The sequence below is a fragment of the Podarcis raffonei genome, chromosome 9 (assembly GCF_027172205.1).
Source record: "Podarcis raffonei isolate rPodRaf1 chromosome 9, rPodRaf1.pri, whole genome shotgun sequence".
Lineage (NCBI taxonomy): Eukaryota > Metazoa > Chordata > Lepidosauria > Squamata > Lacertidae > Podarcis > Podarcis raffonei.
Window position 1 is genome coordinate 26,862,516 of NC_070610.1, and position 16,694 is coordinate 26,879,209.

The 16,694-nt window shown below is 41.3% G+C and overlaps 1 protein-coding gene across 6 annotated transcripts in view; it reads right to left on the reverse strand.

The window, feature by feature from the left end:
- Positions 1-358: 358 nt before the first annotated feature.
- The window catches only part of PDGFRA (platelet derived growth factor receptor alpha), a 64,224-nt gene continuing 47,888 nt past the window's right edge, over positions 359-16,694 (reverse strand). For all 6 annotated transcript variants that reach the window (XM_053404413.1, XM_053404410.1, XM_053404415.1 and 3 more), the window contains exons 14-23: positions 15,262-15,372; positions 13,933-14,086; positions 12,716-12,882; positions 7,954-8,069; positions 7,568-7,690; positions 6,556-6,667; positions 5,691-5,790; positions 4,382-4,487; positions 3,574-3,809; positions 359-1,761 (exon numbers count right to left, since the gene is read on the reverse strand). In XM_053404413.1, coding sequence (XP_053260388.1) covers positions 1,614-1,761; positions 3,574-3,809; positions 4,382-4,487; positions 5,691-5,790; positions 6,556-6,667; positions 7,568-7,690; positions 7,954-8,069; positions 12,716-12,882; positions 13,933-14,086; positions 15,262-15,372 — 1,373 coding nt within the window. In that variant the 3' untranslated portion in view covers positions 359-1,613. The remainder of the gene's footprint in view (positions 1,762-3,573; positions 3,810-4,381; positions 4,488-5,690; positions 5,791-6,555; positions 6,668-7,567; positions 7,691-7,953; positions 8,070-12,715; positions 12,883-13,932; positions 14,087-15,261; positions 15,373-16,694) is intronic.

Consider the following 16,694-nt stretch of genomic DNA (forward strand, 5'->3'; position numbering starts at 1 on the left):
GTGCCCATTGGTGTGGATGGAAAAAGACTCCTTACAGTCATACCTCGGGTTACAGTCGCTTCAGGTTGCGTGTTTTCGGGTTGTGCACCATGCCGAACCTGGAAGTACCAGAACAGGTTACTTCCGGGTTTTGGCGCTCACGCATATGCATGAGCACTAAATTGCACTTTGCGCATGCGCAGAAGCGCCAAATCACAACCCGCACGTGCGCAGATGCGGGTTGCGAACATGCCTCCTGCACGGATCACGTTTGCAACCTGAGCGTCCACTGTACTTGTTAACGTCCAATGTTATAGCTAAAAACTTGACAAGGGCAAGAGGATCCGGTTCCATTTCTGTTATACCAAAAGTAGAACTTTTTCTTTCTTTCTTTCTTTCCAAAGTAGCTACAGACTTAATTGGAAATCTCAGGCTTGGGAAGAAGCGTTTTCAGAAAGAGCATTTGGTGCATCCAATCCATTTGTCACATGCAAACCCCAAACAAACTTCCCGATGTGCTCTTTTTCTCAGACGCTCCAAGCAGCCTTACTATTGATTGATTAGCCACACATATTTTGTGCAATAACTTGAGGAACCTGGTTGCAAACGAAGGTTTAAAAATAAACTTCAATTTCTGAAGAGTTCCACTGAATCAAAGGAGGATTCACCAGCACATAAATTCATTGCATTAGGATAGCTACTCTGCTAAGGGTGGATGCCATAGAATACATTAGCTTTCCCTACTTCCTAAACTAGTTTTAATTTACCAAAGCCATTAACTATCAAATAGAACAGTTGTTTCTTGTAAATGTATAAATGCTAAAATGCTTTAGTTCATTAGTTTTTTTCAGTACTGTGTTTTTAAGGAAGGGCAAGGAGTAGTTATAAACTATACTTAGTGACACAGAAAACAGCAGTAGGTAAACAATTATTCTTCTATGGTTATGAAGAGTCTCACTTGATTTACTAAGCTATCGTATAAGGTTAGAAATTACTGTAATTCCGTTTTATTTGTATTAGCTGCAAGAAAGGTAAAAAGGTTTCCTAGTACCAATTAGTTTGAGTTTCAAAAGTGGTTTTCTTTCTTTTTTTGCATGTACTTCATCTCACGTGATAGTTCAACAGCAGCTTATGATGAGACTGAAGGAAGAAAATACACAGAAGTCTTGAGTGGTCTTCTAAAAAAATGCCTATTCCACATATGCCACAAAACATCTTGGTAAGGTATTTACATAATTACATGGGTGATGTTTCACCATAGTGGAAATGTTATTCATCTGAGTTGTGAATGCCCTTGAAACACAAATTGGACTGTCCGTGGCCTTTTCCTTTATCCACTCACCTATCAGAACAGCAGATGGTACTGAGATGCTATGGAAGTGCTTAAAAGCTGGTTTCTAAATGTCTTCTTGTTTCACAAATCCGGGTGAGATTTTTGCGTCCCTTGTGGGGACACTTGGGATTGCGAGTCTCGACCATCTATGTTAAAGTGGTTTTCCTTAGGGAGTCAAAAATCCATGAGTTATGTGTTGAGATTCTTTCTTTCTTTCTTTCTTTCTTTCTTTCTTTCTTTCTTTCTTTCTTTCTTTCCTGTCTCTTACCCCTCAAAAGATGTCCACCACTTCCTTTGGGAATTACAGGAAACTGTCCTCAACCAGTTCTGAGGAATCCATTCCAATGTCATCGATGATGTCAATATCCTCAATGGTCTCGTCCTCTCGCTTTACGAATGTGGAGCTGCTGGAACCAGTTTCGATGGCACTTTCTTCAGAAGTCTGGGAACTGTGTAAGAAGACCACAGGGGAAAACATTTAGGAACTTAAAAACACACTGTGAAGAACACATGCCACATAATTTTGGAGTCCAAAAGAAAAGTTCCCCAAAGAGACTCCCTCTTACATGAAGTGCTTTAATGCTGCAGTTTTTCAAACTCTCTACCTTTGGGAAAACTTCTCCACATCAGCTTGCTTGCTGAGGAATCCATTTGCTTTTGTCACAGAACCACTGCTCATTGCAGAGGATTCTGGGAGCATATCCCAGGTAGCACATTAAATTCATGCAGGTCAGCCTTGCTGAGCTTCACCATTACCATGTGTGGGACTAAAGGGAGTTCTAGCACAGGTCTACACCTGATGACAAATCTCAGGAAACAAGGGATGAATAGAGCACATAGCTCCCCAAAACATAAATCTGAGGAAGTGTGAGAGTAGTAAAATACTATCTGGACTCCACCACTCGCTGGACAATACAGAAGATCAGATCAGCCACTAGTTCTGTGCACATAATGATAAATTATAACGGTAAAAAGCTGCCTATATTCAGCACTGAAATCACTAATCAAGGACAAATTACTTAACACGTTTTAAATCAAGGATACGCTGCCTCGAGTGGGTAACAGGGATATTTGAGGGGCTTCTTCTTTGCAATAGTGACCTGATCGGCAGTTCCCAGGCTAATGTCAATGTGGTTATCCTTCAGAGTTCACTCTGAATTTTGCAGAGCTCTTGGCTCAACCAAGGTACCAAAATGGTCAACCAAAATGTTGGCATTTTATTATAAAAAAGTACATTTAGAAATGCATACTTTGAAGAAAAAATACATCTAGGCTTCAATCCAGACTCCTAGTCTGCTGTGAGTGGGTGGGTGGGATTACGTAGGTGGGGTAGGGATTTTCAGCAGAATGGTGCCAGCAAGAATCCTCTGGCACAGAGCTCCCTGTTCCACTTGTGCCAAACTTGTGAGCCAGTGGAAACACAGTCAGAAGGATTCCCACCATTTACAGGAGCAGAAGACCCAAATTGGGCACTCAGGGAGCAGAGAGGGACAGATCACAAGCCAGCAGTAGGGATATCGCTGAGTGGGGAGTGGGGTCCGGAGGGAGCACACTTCCCCACCAGCAGGCAGCCATGTCTGCCTGCATGCGTGACCCTGGGGTGCAGGAAAAACTCCCCCTCAGACAAGCCATGGCTGTCTGGAACATCGTTTCCTAAGTCTGACCTTTTGCGGTCTCAGCAGTCAGCGGTGTCCTGTCTGTAACCCTTTTCCATGAGACGTTTGTCTCCATTCGTCATACACTGGGCAAGGGGAAAATGACGCTGTGGAACAGGTGCCAAAATAACTTTGTACTACCCCACGATTTCGGGACGGAAGATGTGTAAAGGTCACAGCCAAAAAATGTATTTGCCTAGCTTGCATATTTGTCTCAATAAAAAGAGGCTCCACAGGAATGGTGGTAGCTAGCTCGCTCGCTTCAGACCACCTGTGCGCAGCTCACATAATGATCAACACCTGTCTTGGGCCTTCACTTCACCAGCCCCACTGCAGTCACTGGCATTGCATAGGTCCCCTCCATCTTCTGCCCCAACTGGCATTTGGGGTTACAAATGTGATGCTGACTACACTGCTCTGTCATGCTTTGTGGGAAACCGTTATTTAAATATGTACATTGTTGTAGATATTCTTTTAAGTTGCAGATCAATGCGAAAACAGTGACAGACATAAAATTAATAATGGCACAGAAATAGACTGATCCATCCAGCCCTAGTGGCTAATGATGTCGGGATTTAGGTCACAGTGAACTTTAATTAGGTTTACCTGTGCCTGTTCCTTTTGCTAAGTTCGTCTTCTGAAACAGGGTCAATATCCGGCAGGGGGATTATGTAGCCACTGTCGGCGCTGAGTCTTTGTTCATCAAATCCACTCTCCCTGTCCTTCAGTTTGTCTTCATTCTTGTAAGTGACTCCAATGTAGGTGTTGTCACAGTCCGCTCTCATGCGTGTGACAGCGGGATGGTCACTCTTCAAGAAGTCCAAGTGAATTCTCTCATAGCTCTGAAATATATATATAACAAAATTGGTTGGAATTGTTTAAGGCTCTCCATCCCATACTCCCCCAAAATAGGATCTTTATAAATCTCTATAAAACCTGGTAAGATTTCCTTTCAATGAATTTTTTGCACATGAGTAGTGTTTTGGGTCACATGGGGTCAGGAGCATCATTTAAGGCAGTGGGGTGGGACTTCTGACCTTCAGGAGCCTAATTAAAACCACTAGGCCTCTCCATTTGCCCTCTGGCATGGTTAGGCCCAAACCACACCCACCTGTCCTGACATCACATGACATCAGGCGCAGGACCGAGGAAGCTACAGGGCCAAACTGAAAAGAGAGGGAATAGGACTGACAATTTGTCACCCTCTTAGGCTACCTTCAAAATCTGCTGCTTGAGATAGGTCAAGCATCAAATAGGATATTATGGTGGGGTTTTCTGTCTCCACATTTTCACCATTTTCTGCAGTGTCATCATGAAACAACATTTTATTTACCCCACTTAAGAGTCAATGGCACAACCAAGCAATGTCTTCTTCTGAAATCCTAGAAGCAACCCAGTTTCCAAAAGGACAAACCTTCTTGTATTCTCCAGGCAACAGGTTCTCAACTATTTCACTCAGGTGGTAAAAAGAAGGTCTTTTCTCGGGTTCACTGTTCCAGCATTTCACCATGATGTCATACCTGTGAACAGTATTGAAGCGGGAGGGAATATCTTAATGATTTGTGATGTTTAGCAAATTGATGACAGTATAAAGACAGACATAATGCGGGGAAAGAGAGCCATAGAGGAAGCCTAGTTTTGCAGGTGCCGTGACAAATGTGCAAACTGATGAACTGAGGATTGGCTCAGCCATCAGTCTTGCTCCGTTCCCCATGCTTTGGGTGGACTGTCTATCCCTTTTTACTCTTAAAAGTGCCACATGACCAACCATGCATTTGTCTGCATGTTTGTCACCTTGTTTTAGAAAGGAAACTTCTTTTAAAGTGTGGTTTTTTTTTTGGAGTGATGTTGTGGCATGATATTGGGGTCCAATGCTGGAGATTCAGAAGGAGTATTGGAGTGGGAAATAGACTTGCCTCACATCCCCATTGCCAAGGAATATCCAAGCCAGAGCCCATGCCTTCAACATCTCTCCACTCTGAGGAGGCTGTGTTGCCATCTGTGAGCTCTGATTACTCCAGCCCAGAAGCCTTAGCAGAACCCATTGCCTCCCTGGTTTCACCAGAATTGGCAGCTTCTGAAGCTGGCTAAGCCCTTCAAACCCAATGGAGCTAATTACTCAAATATTTAAATCTCGGTCTGTATTTGCTTGCTATTGAAGCCATGTTTGAGCCTCCTCCTATGTCCCTGGTCTTCCTCACCAGAAGTGTTTGGATATTGCTTCACCAGAACCAAATCTATGGGACCCACTAGATGTAGTTAGACACCGTCAGACCCAGCCAGTATGGCCAATGGTGAGAACAGCCTCTGCAGAGCCCCACTCCTGCCTTAATGGAACCTGACCTCTGTTTGACATTGCCTAAAACTTGTCCTCCTAGTTGTTGCCTTACCAGAACCTGAATTTGGATGTGCTTGAGTTTGCCTTGCTTCCCTTTTAGAGAAGCCTAGCATCTGACCACCCTGCTCAGGCTAGATCCCCATCTGGCTGAGACCCATCACCTGGGAGAAGAACGCATTGTAGGAGGAAAGTTAATCAGTATCATACACAGCCAGGTTCTGCTGCAAAGTTGCCGGGCTGTGCCTGTCTGCTTCCCAAGTTTAACATGGAGAGGTTTAGGTATGTTTGGGTTGAATGCTATGAGGGCGCTTCTAGATCAGTCCAAGTGCTCTGTACATAATTTCCCTGAGCTGTTGTAGAAGAATGAGACGAAAAGAATACGTACACCTCACTGGTAGCATGGTCCGGTTTTGCCATTCGGTAGCCACTTTTAATTTTATTATAGAACATAGAATCAACCATCATGCCAGGATATGGAGTGCCACCTGAAAGTCATGGGGAAATAGATGTCGTTATAATGTTTGTTGAAGTAAAATAAATTCTATGCATGGATTCGTTTTTTAAATGTTTAGGACCATATAGAACCTTTCAAGATTTTCTGAGAACTGCATGTTCCGTGCTGCCAGATCACGGTGAACACACTGTGGGATGCATAAATTACATGAGTATTCTCAGTCAAGCTTTCAGATGTACATAAGGGTGAGGCAGCCAGCCAGTCAGTCAGTCAGTCAGTGAGATGTAAGAATTAAGTACAGTAAGCCTGCAACCTACGTGGGGGTTACTTTTCAGGATCACCTTAAACAGCAGGGATAAATCATGTTTGCAAACCATGCATCCAGGTTATAAAATGGGGCTACAAATGTAATTAAAAAACAATACTGAACAAATGGGGGCACCAAGCCTATTCTTTTCCTGTAGTGAAATTTGGTTTAATCCAAGACCTGCCCTTAAACATCTCTTAGAAGAAACGTTGTCTAGTGGGGGGATTTTATCATTTGTAGTTTGGATAAGAATCAGGATATGCAAGGTATCATCTAGTCAGGAGAACATGGTGTTCCTTTCTGCCTCATTAGGGATATGACCTTCTGCTTTTTTATATTTATCTTTGTAGTCAGTGTTCTCGTTGGATTTAAACATTTTGAAGGGGTTCAACCAGCCTCTGGCCACATGCCTACACAGCACAATTGGCAAATCTCCAGTTATTCATTGAAGTTCCATTCTTTATGTTCCAAAGTAATGAGGATGCCTACCAAGAGAAAATATTTCCCACAGCAGAATGCCATAAGACCAGACATCACTTAATGTTGTATACAGGTTGTCGAAAATGCTTTCAGGTGCCATCCATTTCACTGGAAGGAAGGTCTGCAAGAATACAAAAAATCAGTAAGAGTAGTTACTAAACCAATAATAAAAGGAGATGTTCATCAGTACATATATTTTAATTTGATTTTTAGCATATCTCAAAAGTTTGGGATGGGTAACAACATTTTTAAAACCCATAGAGATACTGTATTAAAATGCATCCTACATTGTCCCTGGCCACCCAAACACAACTGAGACTTGGTTTACAGTACCACATATCAGTAGTATTGTCTGAAGAGGTGATACAATTTCCCATATTTTGCTTTTATTCAAATAATTTCCAGTAATATTATTTAAAATAGTGTGATTATGAGCCTTGCGTGGCATTTTGTTATTATGGAGGCCCGTGGCAATGCAACCTATTGACTTCCACTGAATGACTCTCAAATGTTGTTGTTGACTCTGAGTAGAAGCTAATCCAGGAATAACTAGTTTGATATTTTTTTTCAAATACTGAAAAATGCTCCAATTGTTTTATGAAAACTTGTATGAGCTGGACAAGTAAGTGGGGGCGGGGAGAGATATATATAATCAATCTATATGCTTCTTATGCTATAGTAAATGTGAAGTCCTGTGCAAATCTTGCCCATTCTAATTGCAGCTCTGACAAGACATTACTATAATTTGCCTGCAGAGAAGGAAGGGAATTCTGTGCAGCAAAACCCAACTTTTCCATAATGTGTAAAGAGTGCTTTGATGCTGGTTGTGTTTGGCATGAATAGGTTGATTGGAGACACTGGATGGGTGTTTGTTATCTGAATGTCAGTTAATTTCATTTTACACCCACCCACACCCACACCCACCCACCCACACACTGAGCACAAGATCCCAAAGCACTGCTTGCATTAGTTTATGTTTTCTAATGATATAGTCTAAGGTAATAAATGTAAAGGTACATACACTGCCTTTAGACACATAGTTTGAATCATGCATGATGTCTCTAGCCAGACCAAAGTCACAGATCTTCACAATTTTTCCTTGAGCCAGAAGGACATTCCGTGCTGCCAAATCACGGTGAACACACTGTGGGATGCATAAATTACATGAGTAGAATGTAGGCATAGAATATGAATACGTAATATTTCATGTTGGAAGGAACTTCAGAAAGGATGTGTAAGAAAAAAGATTAATTGGATAGATTCATTCAGTATTGCAACCCTAAAATGCTAAACCCTAAAACTCTGTAGGCTGCTCTTTTATAAAACACATTTTAAAAAGTTCCCCAAACAAAACAAACATTGTTTAAAGCTAGGCAATCCCTTCACCGTTTCCTTTTAGACACTCACATTTTTAGAAGCTAAGAATTCCATTCCCCGTGCAACTTGGTAAGTGAAGCTGAGGAGGTCCAACAAAGTGAGGCCTTCTGAATCGTCATCAGAGAGGAGGTTCTTCACATCTAGTTCTGAGTAGGGAAGATGAAAAGAAAAAACGTCTGAAACATGAAGGTGCATTGAAAGCATACATCGAACAGACAATCTGTTTCAGTCCATCATCTTTGCAGAACATATCTGTTTGCAAGGAACTCGCTTGAACTGAGGGAAAGTTTGTTTTTAAACTACGCAGAGCAAGGGCAGCCATTGTGGTGCCATCTAGATATTGCTGAACTACAGTTTCCATCGGCCAGTGGTCAAGGATGATAGGTGCTGAAGTCCAACACCGTCTGGAGGGCATCATACTGTCCACCCCTGACATCAGAGAATAAACAGATAGTGTATTTTCTAGCTGTCTTCCTACACATAGCCAATGGCATTCTTCTCCACTTTCCCTGGTACCAGTGCTCCAACATCTCCTTCCAAAACATTTCTTCAAAACAAGCGGCTCACTTGTGCATTTGCATCCATCAGCGATAGACACTGCCGTAAAAAAAATGGTACAAATACCAAATATAGCTGTCCTTTCTCCGCTGATTATAGACTTTTTCCAAGAAATTGTAGGATTAAAAAAGTGCCACCTACATATTATACAGCTTGTTTTTGTACTTTATTCCAGTTGTGGTTTATACCCAAAGCAATGATTTAGAGATGGCATAGTCTTGTCAACTTTTTTTATATATACATCCATTTTTGTCTCTTCTAGCCCCGCAGAATTCTCATGTTCCTTGGTTAACTATTTGATGGGGACCATTCAGTGCCATCCAAAGACCAGTGATTCTAGGGGCAGTTATCCTTATTTTTGTCCTGGAAAATGATGGCAGCAAACTGTCTAAAACCTAGCTATTCAATTATCCTGTTGGCTCAGTGAAATACGAGAGTTGACTAGCCTCTTAAGCCCGGGTCTGGAAAAGATTCAGGTTCTGAGACCACAAGCCAGGGGTGACCCAACCTGTTTTGAATGCCGCAGATCAGATTTCTTAGTCAAAGGACAGTAAAAGGGATGAGTTAGCCATATGGGCCTTTCCTAACCCTCAATTTAATACTCTACAAATCATTTGGGAGTGTTCTATATGAGGGCAGTGAGGCTGCTGGAAATGAATCCCTAACAAATAGCCCAGCCAAATGGCTCAAAATTCTGCTGAATCCAGAAAGGTATCAAAGCTACTACAAGTGCCACGTATGACACTGGCTTTTTACTAGGTATAATAATAATTTGGTACCATTCCGCTGACCAACTTCCTTCACATCTGCAAGAATGGTCATTATGGTGCTGCGTGGTGGTGGCAAGGTGAAAGGAGCAGTCTACTTTCAGAGGATCTCTGAATTCCTGCAGCATTTTTATTTATGGATCTTCACCAACGTTTTTGCACACAGGTACAGCGAACCTACTGCCTCCCTCTACCTCTTAAGGAAGCAATAGCAACTTAACCAACTGGAGGTCGAGTAAGCCCTGCCACGCTGCCCTGTCATCCACTCCCGCAACTTAGACATAGGCCCATTCATTGATTCTGCTTGCAGAAACCCATAGTTCAAGTTTTCTTCTCCTTGTAAAACCTATCTTCTTTCAGGTTTTCAAGTATATTTGGCAGGGCGAGTTGCAAGGGGCCCGCAACTAGGGCCAGGCGAATATATCAATTTTGATTTCTCGTTTTTCCAATTCCACATCAGTTTGTGATTCTTTTTTTAAAAGAGCCTCCTGAAATTCCATCAACATTTATTGCAAATTTCTCCCAATATACACATTTTTAATGGAATCTTGCCCAATATATATATGCATTGTTTATGTTATTTTCAGTAATATATGCATTTATATGCACATTTACCCCAGTACATGCATTATCGTGCACATTACTTGGTGGGAGAATAGCACTGCAAAATTCAGTGTGAATTTGGAAGGTTGGCTGTGTTTGTTATTGTACTTATCCTAAACTTAACCTAATGCAGTGTTTATAAAAAGTGATTTCCAAATATTGTTAAAATACAATAACAATCATGTAATGTTTATAAGATTATTATTATTATTTTTACATGGGTATATCTTAACAATTTCCCCCCATGTTTTATCTTACCTTGTGAACTTGTAATTTTATACTGGGTACAAAAATCCACCTTTCAACGTGAACCAAATCAAATATCTCCTCCATCACTACCCACAACTACTCAGTTTACTTTTGGACTCTGCTTATTTAGAATAATGGAAATAATAATCTAATGATTTATTTTCTGTGTCAAAGTTTTCAGTTTTGAGGAACCAAAGCAAAGTCTGAATAAAGACGCCTTTCACAACAAGCTAAACGTGAGCTACAACTTTATGCAAGAGGAATCAATAAAATAGCAGTACTGGCTAAATGCAGTTGTCACAGAAACATTACAAGGGCATTCTACTTTGAGAGGATGTATTTATATTTATTTATTTCCTCCCCCTGCCCCTCTGTGCTGTCTTTCAGGGCAAAGCTTCCCCATGGGAACTTGCATACATAGTAAAAGCATAAAAACAGAAACACCTCATTACAATAGAACTAAACCAGCTGCCTAAATAATGGCATGGACTAGCTCCACACGCCCATAAAAAAATCAGCGAAGAGGGAAACAATGTAAAAACTAGCAGCAGGAGACTTCCGGGTTAGCGCCATCGGCTAATGGCGGATTCCCTCCAAGCTCCGGAGGGAATCGGCTCCACAGGATTAGGGTCTTACCGCTGCAGCGATGCGGGGACCCTTAAAAATCACAGGCGGTGAAGCCTGTGAACCTGGTGACTCGGCGGGCACCATTTGCGCCCCCCCAACCTGCGAAGGAGCCTTTTTAAAGGCTTCGGAACGGGGGACGGGGTGAGCGGCGCGGTGCTGAGAGTCGACTGCTTCTCCTGCGGAGTGAAGCCGCGCTGCCATGGCCGGAGAGCGCTGACTTCTTTTTGTGATTTGGACTTTAAAATAACAACCTGTGAGTACTACGGAAATTGGATTTCTAAGGAAATTTTTCTTTTGTGAATTAGGCACGATCGGGGAAGGCGTAAACAGGAAGTCCGCCTCCCCGCCTTGTAAACAACCTAAAGCAAGGACCTGCTAACTAAGGTCGAGAGAATTCTTTCTTTTATTATTGGGTAAAAGACATTAATTTCATGATTTGGCACTAGAAGAAACTTTACTGGAGGATAAGAGCTAATTTTGGGAGCTGAAGTGCCACCCCCCCCCCCGGACCCGGGAATGATCCGCGAGAGAGCCTGTTGAAAAGACATTGAAGAGTTTGACAGCTGTCAAGACGGAAAAAGAGAACTTTGTTTCTGCTGCTTCTGCTGGCTATATTTGTTATAATTTGACTATACTTTGTTGAAAATAAGGAAGAACTGATACAAACTAATTTGACTTTTGGATTTGAACTGGAAGGAATACTAAGTAACCAAAATCCCTCTAGAGGGGATTTTGGGACATTACAAGAATGGCTGAAGGAGGGGAAATTCAGGCTGAATTGGACAGAGTGTTTTCTCTCTTGGGAAAGTTACAAGGCCAAATTGATGTTTTGGCTATAAATGTCGCAACTCTGGACTTAACAGTAAACAAATCCATTGAATTTGATAAGGAATTGACTCAGGAAGCCCATGCAGCTGGACAAGAAGAGAAACTTGAGAGTTCTGAGAGTGTGAAGAAGAAAGAGATATATGTTGTTCCTGAGGAAAAGGAAGGAGGGGATGTAATGTTACAGAAAAGAAAGGAGGGCCAGAGGCCTGACATGATGGTTACAAAGGAAAATAAGAACTTGATGGTGAAAATTTGGTCTGAATTGGAGACTGAAGAATGGAGAGATCTCCTTATGTGGAGATCGGAAGACCCAAGGATTACAAATTTGATTAAGGTGGAAGTTGGAGCTTTGGGGACATTTGGACTTGAAAGGAGTAAGAAACAAGATTCAGGCTCCACTTTTAAGTATGGAGGTCTGGCTGGAAGAAACATGGACCCTATTGGACTAATGCTTCTCCGAGATTTGGTGCTTAATACCAAGGACTATCAAAAAAAACTGGCAGAGAGGAACTGAGAGAGAATTAAGAGCCTCGGACGTGAGATCTCCAGGCTGATAGTAGATTGATTGATGGACGTTTGTTGGGGATTGAAACCGGGAAAGGGGGGGGGTTTAGGAATCCAAAGGGTGTATAATTATAATCTGCTTTGTTTTTATTTTTGTTATCTGTCTGAGAATCGAGGAAATCGTGGAAGGGAATTTAGGCCGACTTTAGAAAAAGGTTTTAAGAATAAGCACTGATGTATCACTATTGATGTTTATAAGGCAAAATTGTTTTTTTAAAATGAACTAAATATAAAAAGGTTAAAAATTAGGGATAAGAACTTGTTGAACCAACAATTTGAATTGGAATACAAGAGGGGGAGGTGTGGGGAAGTCAGGGAAATATGTTATTGAAAATAAGGATTGTGAATTCTATGTGTTTTTAAACTTTTTTGTTTTTTCTTTTTTGATTTTTTAATGTATTGCAATGGAAAATTTTAATAAATATCTTTATTTAAAAAAAACTAGCAGCAGGAAACCATTAAATAATCAAACTCAGCTCAGCATCTCACTTAAAAAGCAGATAAAAATAAGTGGTGTTTCACGTGGGAACCCTTCCATGACTACTTGGGATTAAGGCAGAATATTAGGCTTATATTAGAAATGCACCTTAACTTACCCGACACATATTTTTTCTTATACGAAGCAGGCCTATCATACAATGACCTTTGGATGTCAGAATATTTTGATCTGTCTTTCCTTTCTAGCATTGGCACATACTGCATCGTCTCTGCTTGTTTCATATCCATATATTCACCATTGTTTTCAAAGGATAGGATTACATAGCTGGAATGAAAGCGCAACAGCAACACAGAGAAATAAGTTTATGGTGGGGATTTGTGCCACATTCATCTCTACTCACAAAACAGAGTAGATATACAGTCGTACCTTGGATCTCAAATGCCTTGGCTCCCAAACAAATCGGCTCCCGAACGATCGAAATCCGGAAGTGAGTGTTCCGGTTTTCGAACGTTCTTTTGGAAGCCGAATGTCTGACAGGGCTTACGGGGCTTCCAATTGGCCGCAGGAGCTTCCTGCAGCCAATCAGAAGCCATGCTTTGGTTTTGGAAGTCGAATGGACTTCCGGAACAGATTCCGTTCAACTTCCAAGGTACGACTGTAGTTATAATATGATCCTTTCCCTCAAAATTAAGAATGACCTGAAATTTATCAGAAAAGAAATTTCTATCAAATTACAAAAACTTTCCCAGTAGTATTCGACTAAGTTTTGATCAGAGTGGACCCACTGAAATTCATGAGTAAGTTAGGTCCCTTAATTTGAACAGTTCTGTTCTTAGTTGAATAGCACTCTTTGTTTTTTTGAGCTTCACCTGAATTGTTGGAGAATTTCAGTCTTTCTTCTGGAGCATATTTGGTGGAAAAGGCAAATTTTGCCACCCATGAATTTAATACTATTGTCGGGAAACTGGTATTTACTCAGAGCAGACCTACTGAAATTAATTGACCTCATTTCGCCATATTAGTTAATTTCAATAGGTCTATTATGAGTAAAATTTAGTTGAATACTAAGTGGGTTCGATGTCTATACCTTCCAGTTCTCCTCAGCCCATTTCATCCTCCAACATGAACCCACAATAGTGTTTCATTCAACATTAAACAAACCAACATTTTCCAGGGGGAGGGAATTCTGTGAAAAACTGCTGGACAATTTCACTGCCCCCCCATTAATATTGGGCAAAATGCCCCCCCAATTTCACATCAGATTCAACTTTCTTGCCATCACAAAAGGTACATGACCTGCTGCGCCCCACTTCCCAATTCTATGCAACTTACCCAAAGAAAGAACCATTTCCAAACCTGAAAAATAAACCCTACCTCCTAGTACTTTCATCAGCTGAGTTCATCCCAAAGATGTCCAGGTCCTTCTTGGGCTTTTCAGGATGTCGGTTCAGATAGTTGTCCCTATTTTTATGCAGGTAGTTCACCAAGTCTCCATAAAAGCAATATTCCGTTATGATATAAATTGGACCTGATGGAGGTGGGATAAAAAGGGCAAAAAAAATTGAATCAAAACGCTTAGCCTCTTGCCAGGGTCATCTCCACAGGTTGGTGAGGTCAGGTCTAATATCAGCAAGAAGCTCACTCTCCCACTGTCTCAGAGATGGCCTGAGAGAATTCCTGGGATGCACGCCCCACCTTTTGAGATTAAAGCAGGCAGTTGCAGCTGCCAGAATCTTGATGGCCCAAAAATGGAAACAGGAAGAAATGCCAACGAGGGAAGAATGGAGAATGAAATTGATGGAATACGCAGAAATGGACAAATTAACATGTAAAATTCGAAACCAACGTGATCAGAGATTCACCGAGGACTGGAACAAATTTACAGAGTATATCAAAACTGTGTGTGATCAGGAAATAACGCTTGTTGGATTTCAGGAAGCTCTGTGAAGAGAATAGATAGGAATGTCGCTTAAATGAAAAGATAAAATAAGGATTGTTAAAGTGCAACATAAATTTAAGGAATGTGAAAAGTTGTGAAAAATATGGAAATTGTCAGATAGGCTGATGGAAGTCTACAAGATATATAAGTTAAATTGGATGTTAAATTGTAATTGGATTGGTTATTGGAAATTTGAATAAAAATTAATTATAAAAAAAAGAGATTAAAGCAGGCTTTTGAGGGTCCTTGCCTGAGGGCCCTCCAAATCCTGGAGCCAGGAAATGCATTTTAATTAATTCCCCGCTATGGTCTGAGCTTTCCTGCATTGACACCTTTAAAACCCTGTCCTGAAGGGTTGACAATCTGAATAAGGCCTTTGCAATTCGTGTCCCATCTGCTGTGAATTGTGGCACGCCAGATGTACAAGAACCCTGCTGTTTTTAAGGTCCAGGTGGGCTTCCATCAAGGGCTAAACATTCTGTGTTTGGCTTGGTGGGTCACAGATTATGTAGGCCTGATAACCTAGATGCTATGATGGCTACAGCAGGCAGATGTTTATACAATGTGGACAAATAAGTATAGATCAATTACGGTGGAATGACTCTCAGCAGCCATCTAGTCTAGTAGCTACCTTTTGACCTGGCAAATTATGGAGTCTGCCTCCCTGTCTGAATACTAGGTCAGTGAGATCAAGCAAACAGAACATGAAGGAGCCGCTCAGTTCCTTATTTCAACGGTGTGAGAAGACTCTTAACCAAACCTACCTGACTTCGTACAAGCTCCTAACAAGTTCACTATGTTCAAGTGGGGTCCAAGATGGGTCATTATCTTTAATTCAGACATAAGAGCCTTCTTTTCGCTGGATCTCGCAGTGGCTGTTGGAAAAAATGAATAGAGCAGCTAATTAGAATTTATATTGAACAGATAACATACAAAGGATAATAAAGTGATAAGATTATACATCATTACAGTAACATGCTGTTAATTATGGTCTTGTGATCGGGTTTTTGTGAGGAAAAAGTATTGTCAGGGGTAAAAGCTGCTGGGAAATAAAATAATTATACATAGACAGTAGAGCCTACGGATCTTGTACTCAGTTCAATGAGACTTACTCTCAGGTAAATGAGTATAGCATTGCAGCCTAAAATGATGGGTTTCTCAACTAGAAGGCATGCATTGTATAACAAACAAACAATGGTGCACTTGTATGATGATGATTCATTTTGAATTCATCAAACTGGGTCAATTTCTGAATCAGCTTATGTTAACATGAGCCTAATTTCAAGATAAACCAAATTGAACTTGCTTGGGTTCAGTCTGGTTTGGTTTAATTGACACCATTTTATGCCAGCTTCACATTTTTTTAGTTACAGATTGTTCTCTGTTCTGCTACTACCCGTGTCAAACATTGCAACCTCAGGGTTTCATTAAAATGTTATGGGGTTGGGAGGAACAGCACAGAAACTCAAAATCACGCTGAACGCTAATTTTATTTTTTTCGTTTCTATCAAAGCTCTCGCCTTTTCCTTAGCCAGAGTGCACAGCAGTAGCCCACAACAAACACTTCCATTTATTTATAGGATTCACTTGCACAAGAAGTGGGCACCGATGGTGAAACTTGCTATTTACTATTAACTTAAAGAAATGTCAACTAAGTAAAAGTCTTAAGAACGTGAGAAGAGCCCTGTTGGATCAAACTAAAGGCCTATCTAGACCATGATCCTGTTTCTCACAGTACTGTAGCTCCAGGGGGAGGGTTTCCACACACCCCGGGTGAAGCCTCCAGAGGGACATCATTGAGGTTCCCATCCTGTGCGTGTGTACACAAAAGTGTGTGAGGGTGATGCCAAACTGGGTCTTTGACCAAGGTGAAATAAAGCCTAGTTTCGCCCCTGGTCAACCACATGCCTTTGGGAAACCTCTGCACTCTCCTGCCCTTGAGCTCTAGAATCTGATATCTGGAGACTTACTGCTGGAATCTTCAAGGCGGCATATAGCCACCATGAGTAGTAGCTTGTATTCTGGTCCTATAAAGGCATACCTTTGAAGTAGACCCATTGGCTTTATCCCTGGCAACTTCTAGCATTAAGGTCTCTGACGATCGCAGCTTCTGATGATTCTAAGCATCGTGGACAAGTTCCGAAGGAGCTGCGCATGTGTGTATAAGTAAGTCATGCATGAAGACAGAAGTGTGCTT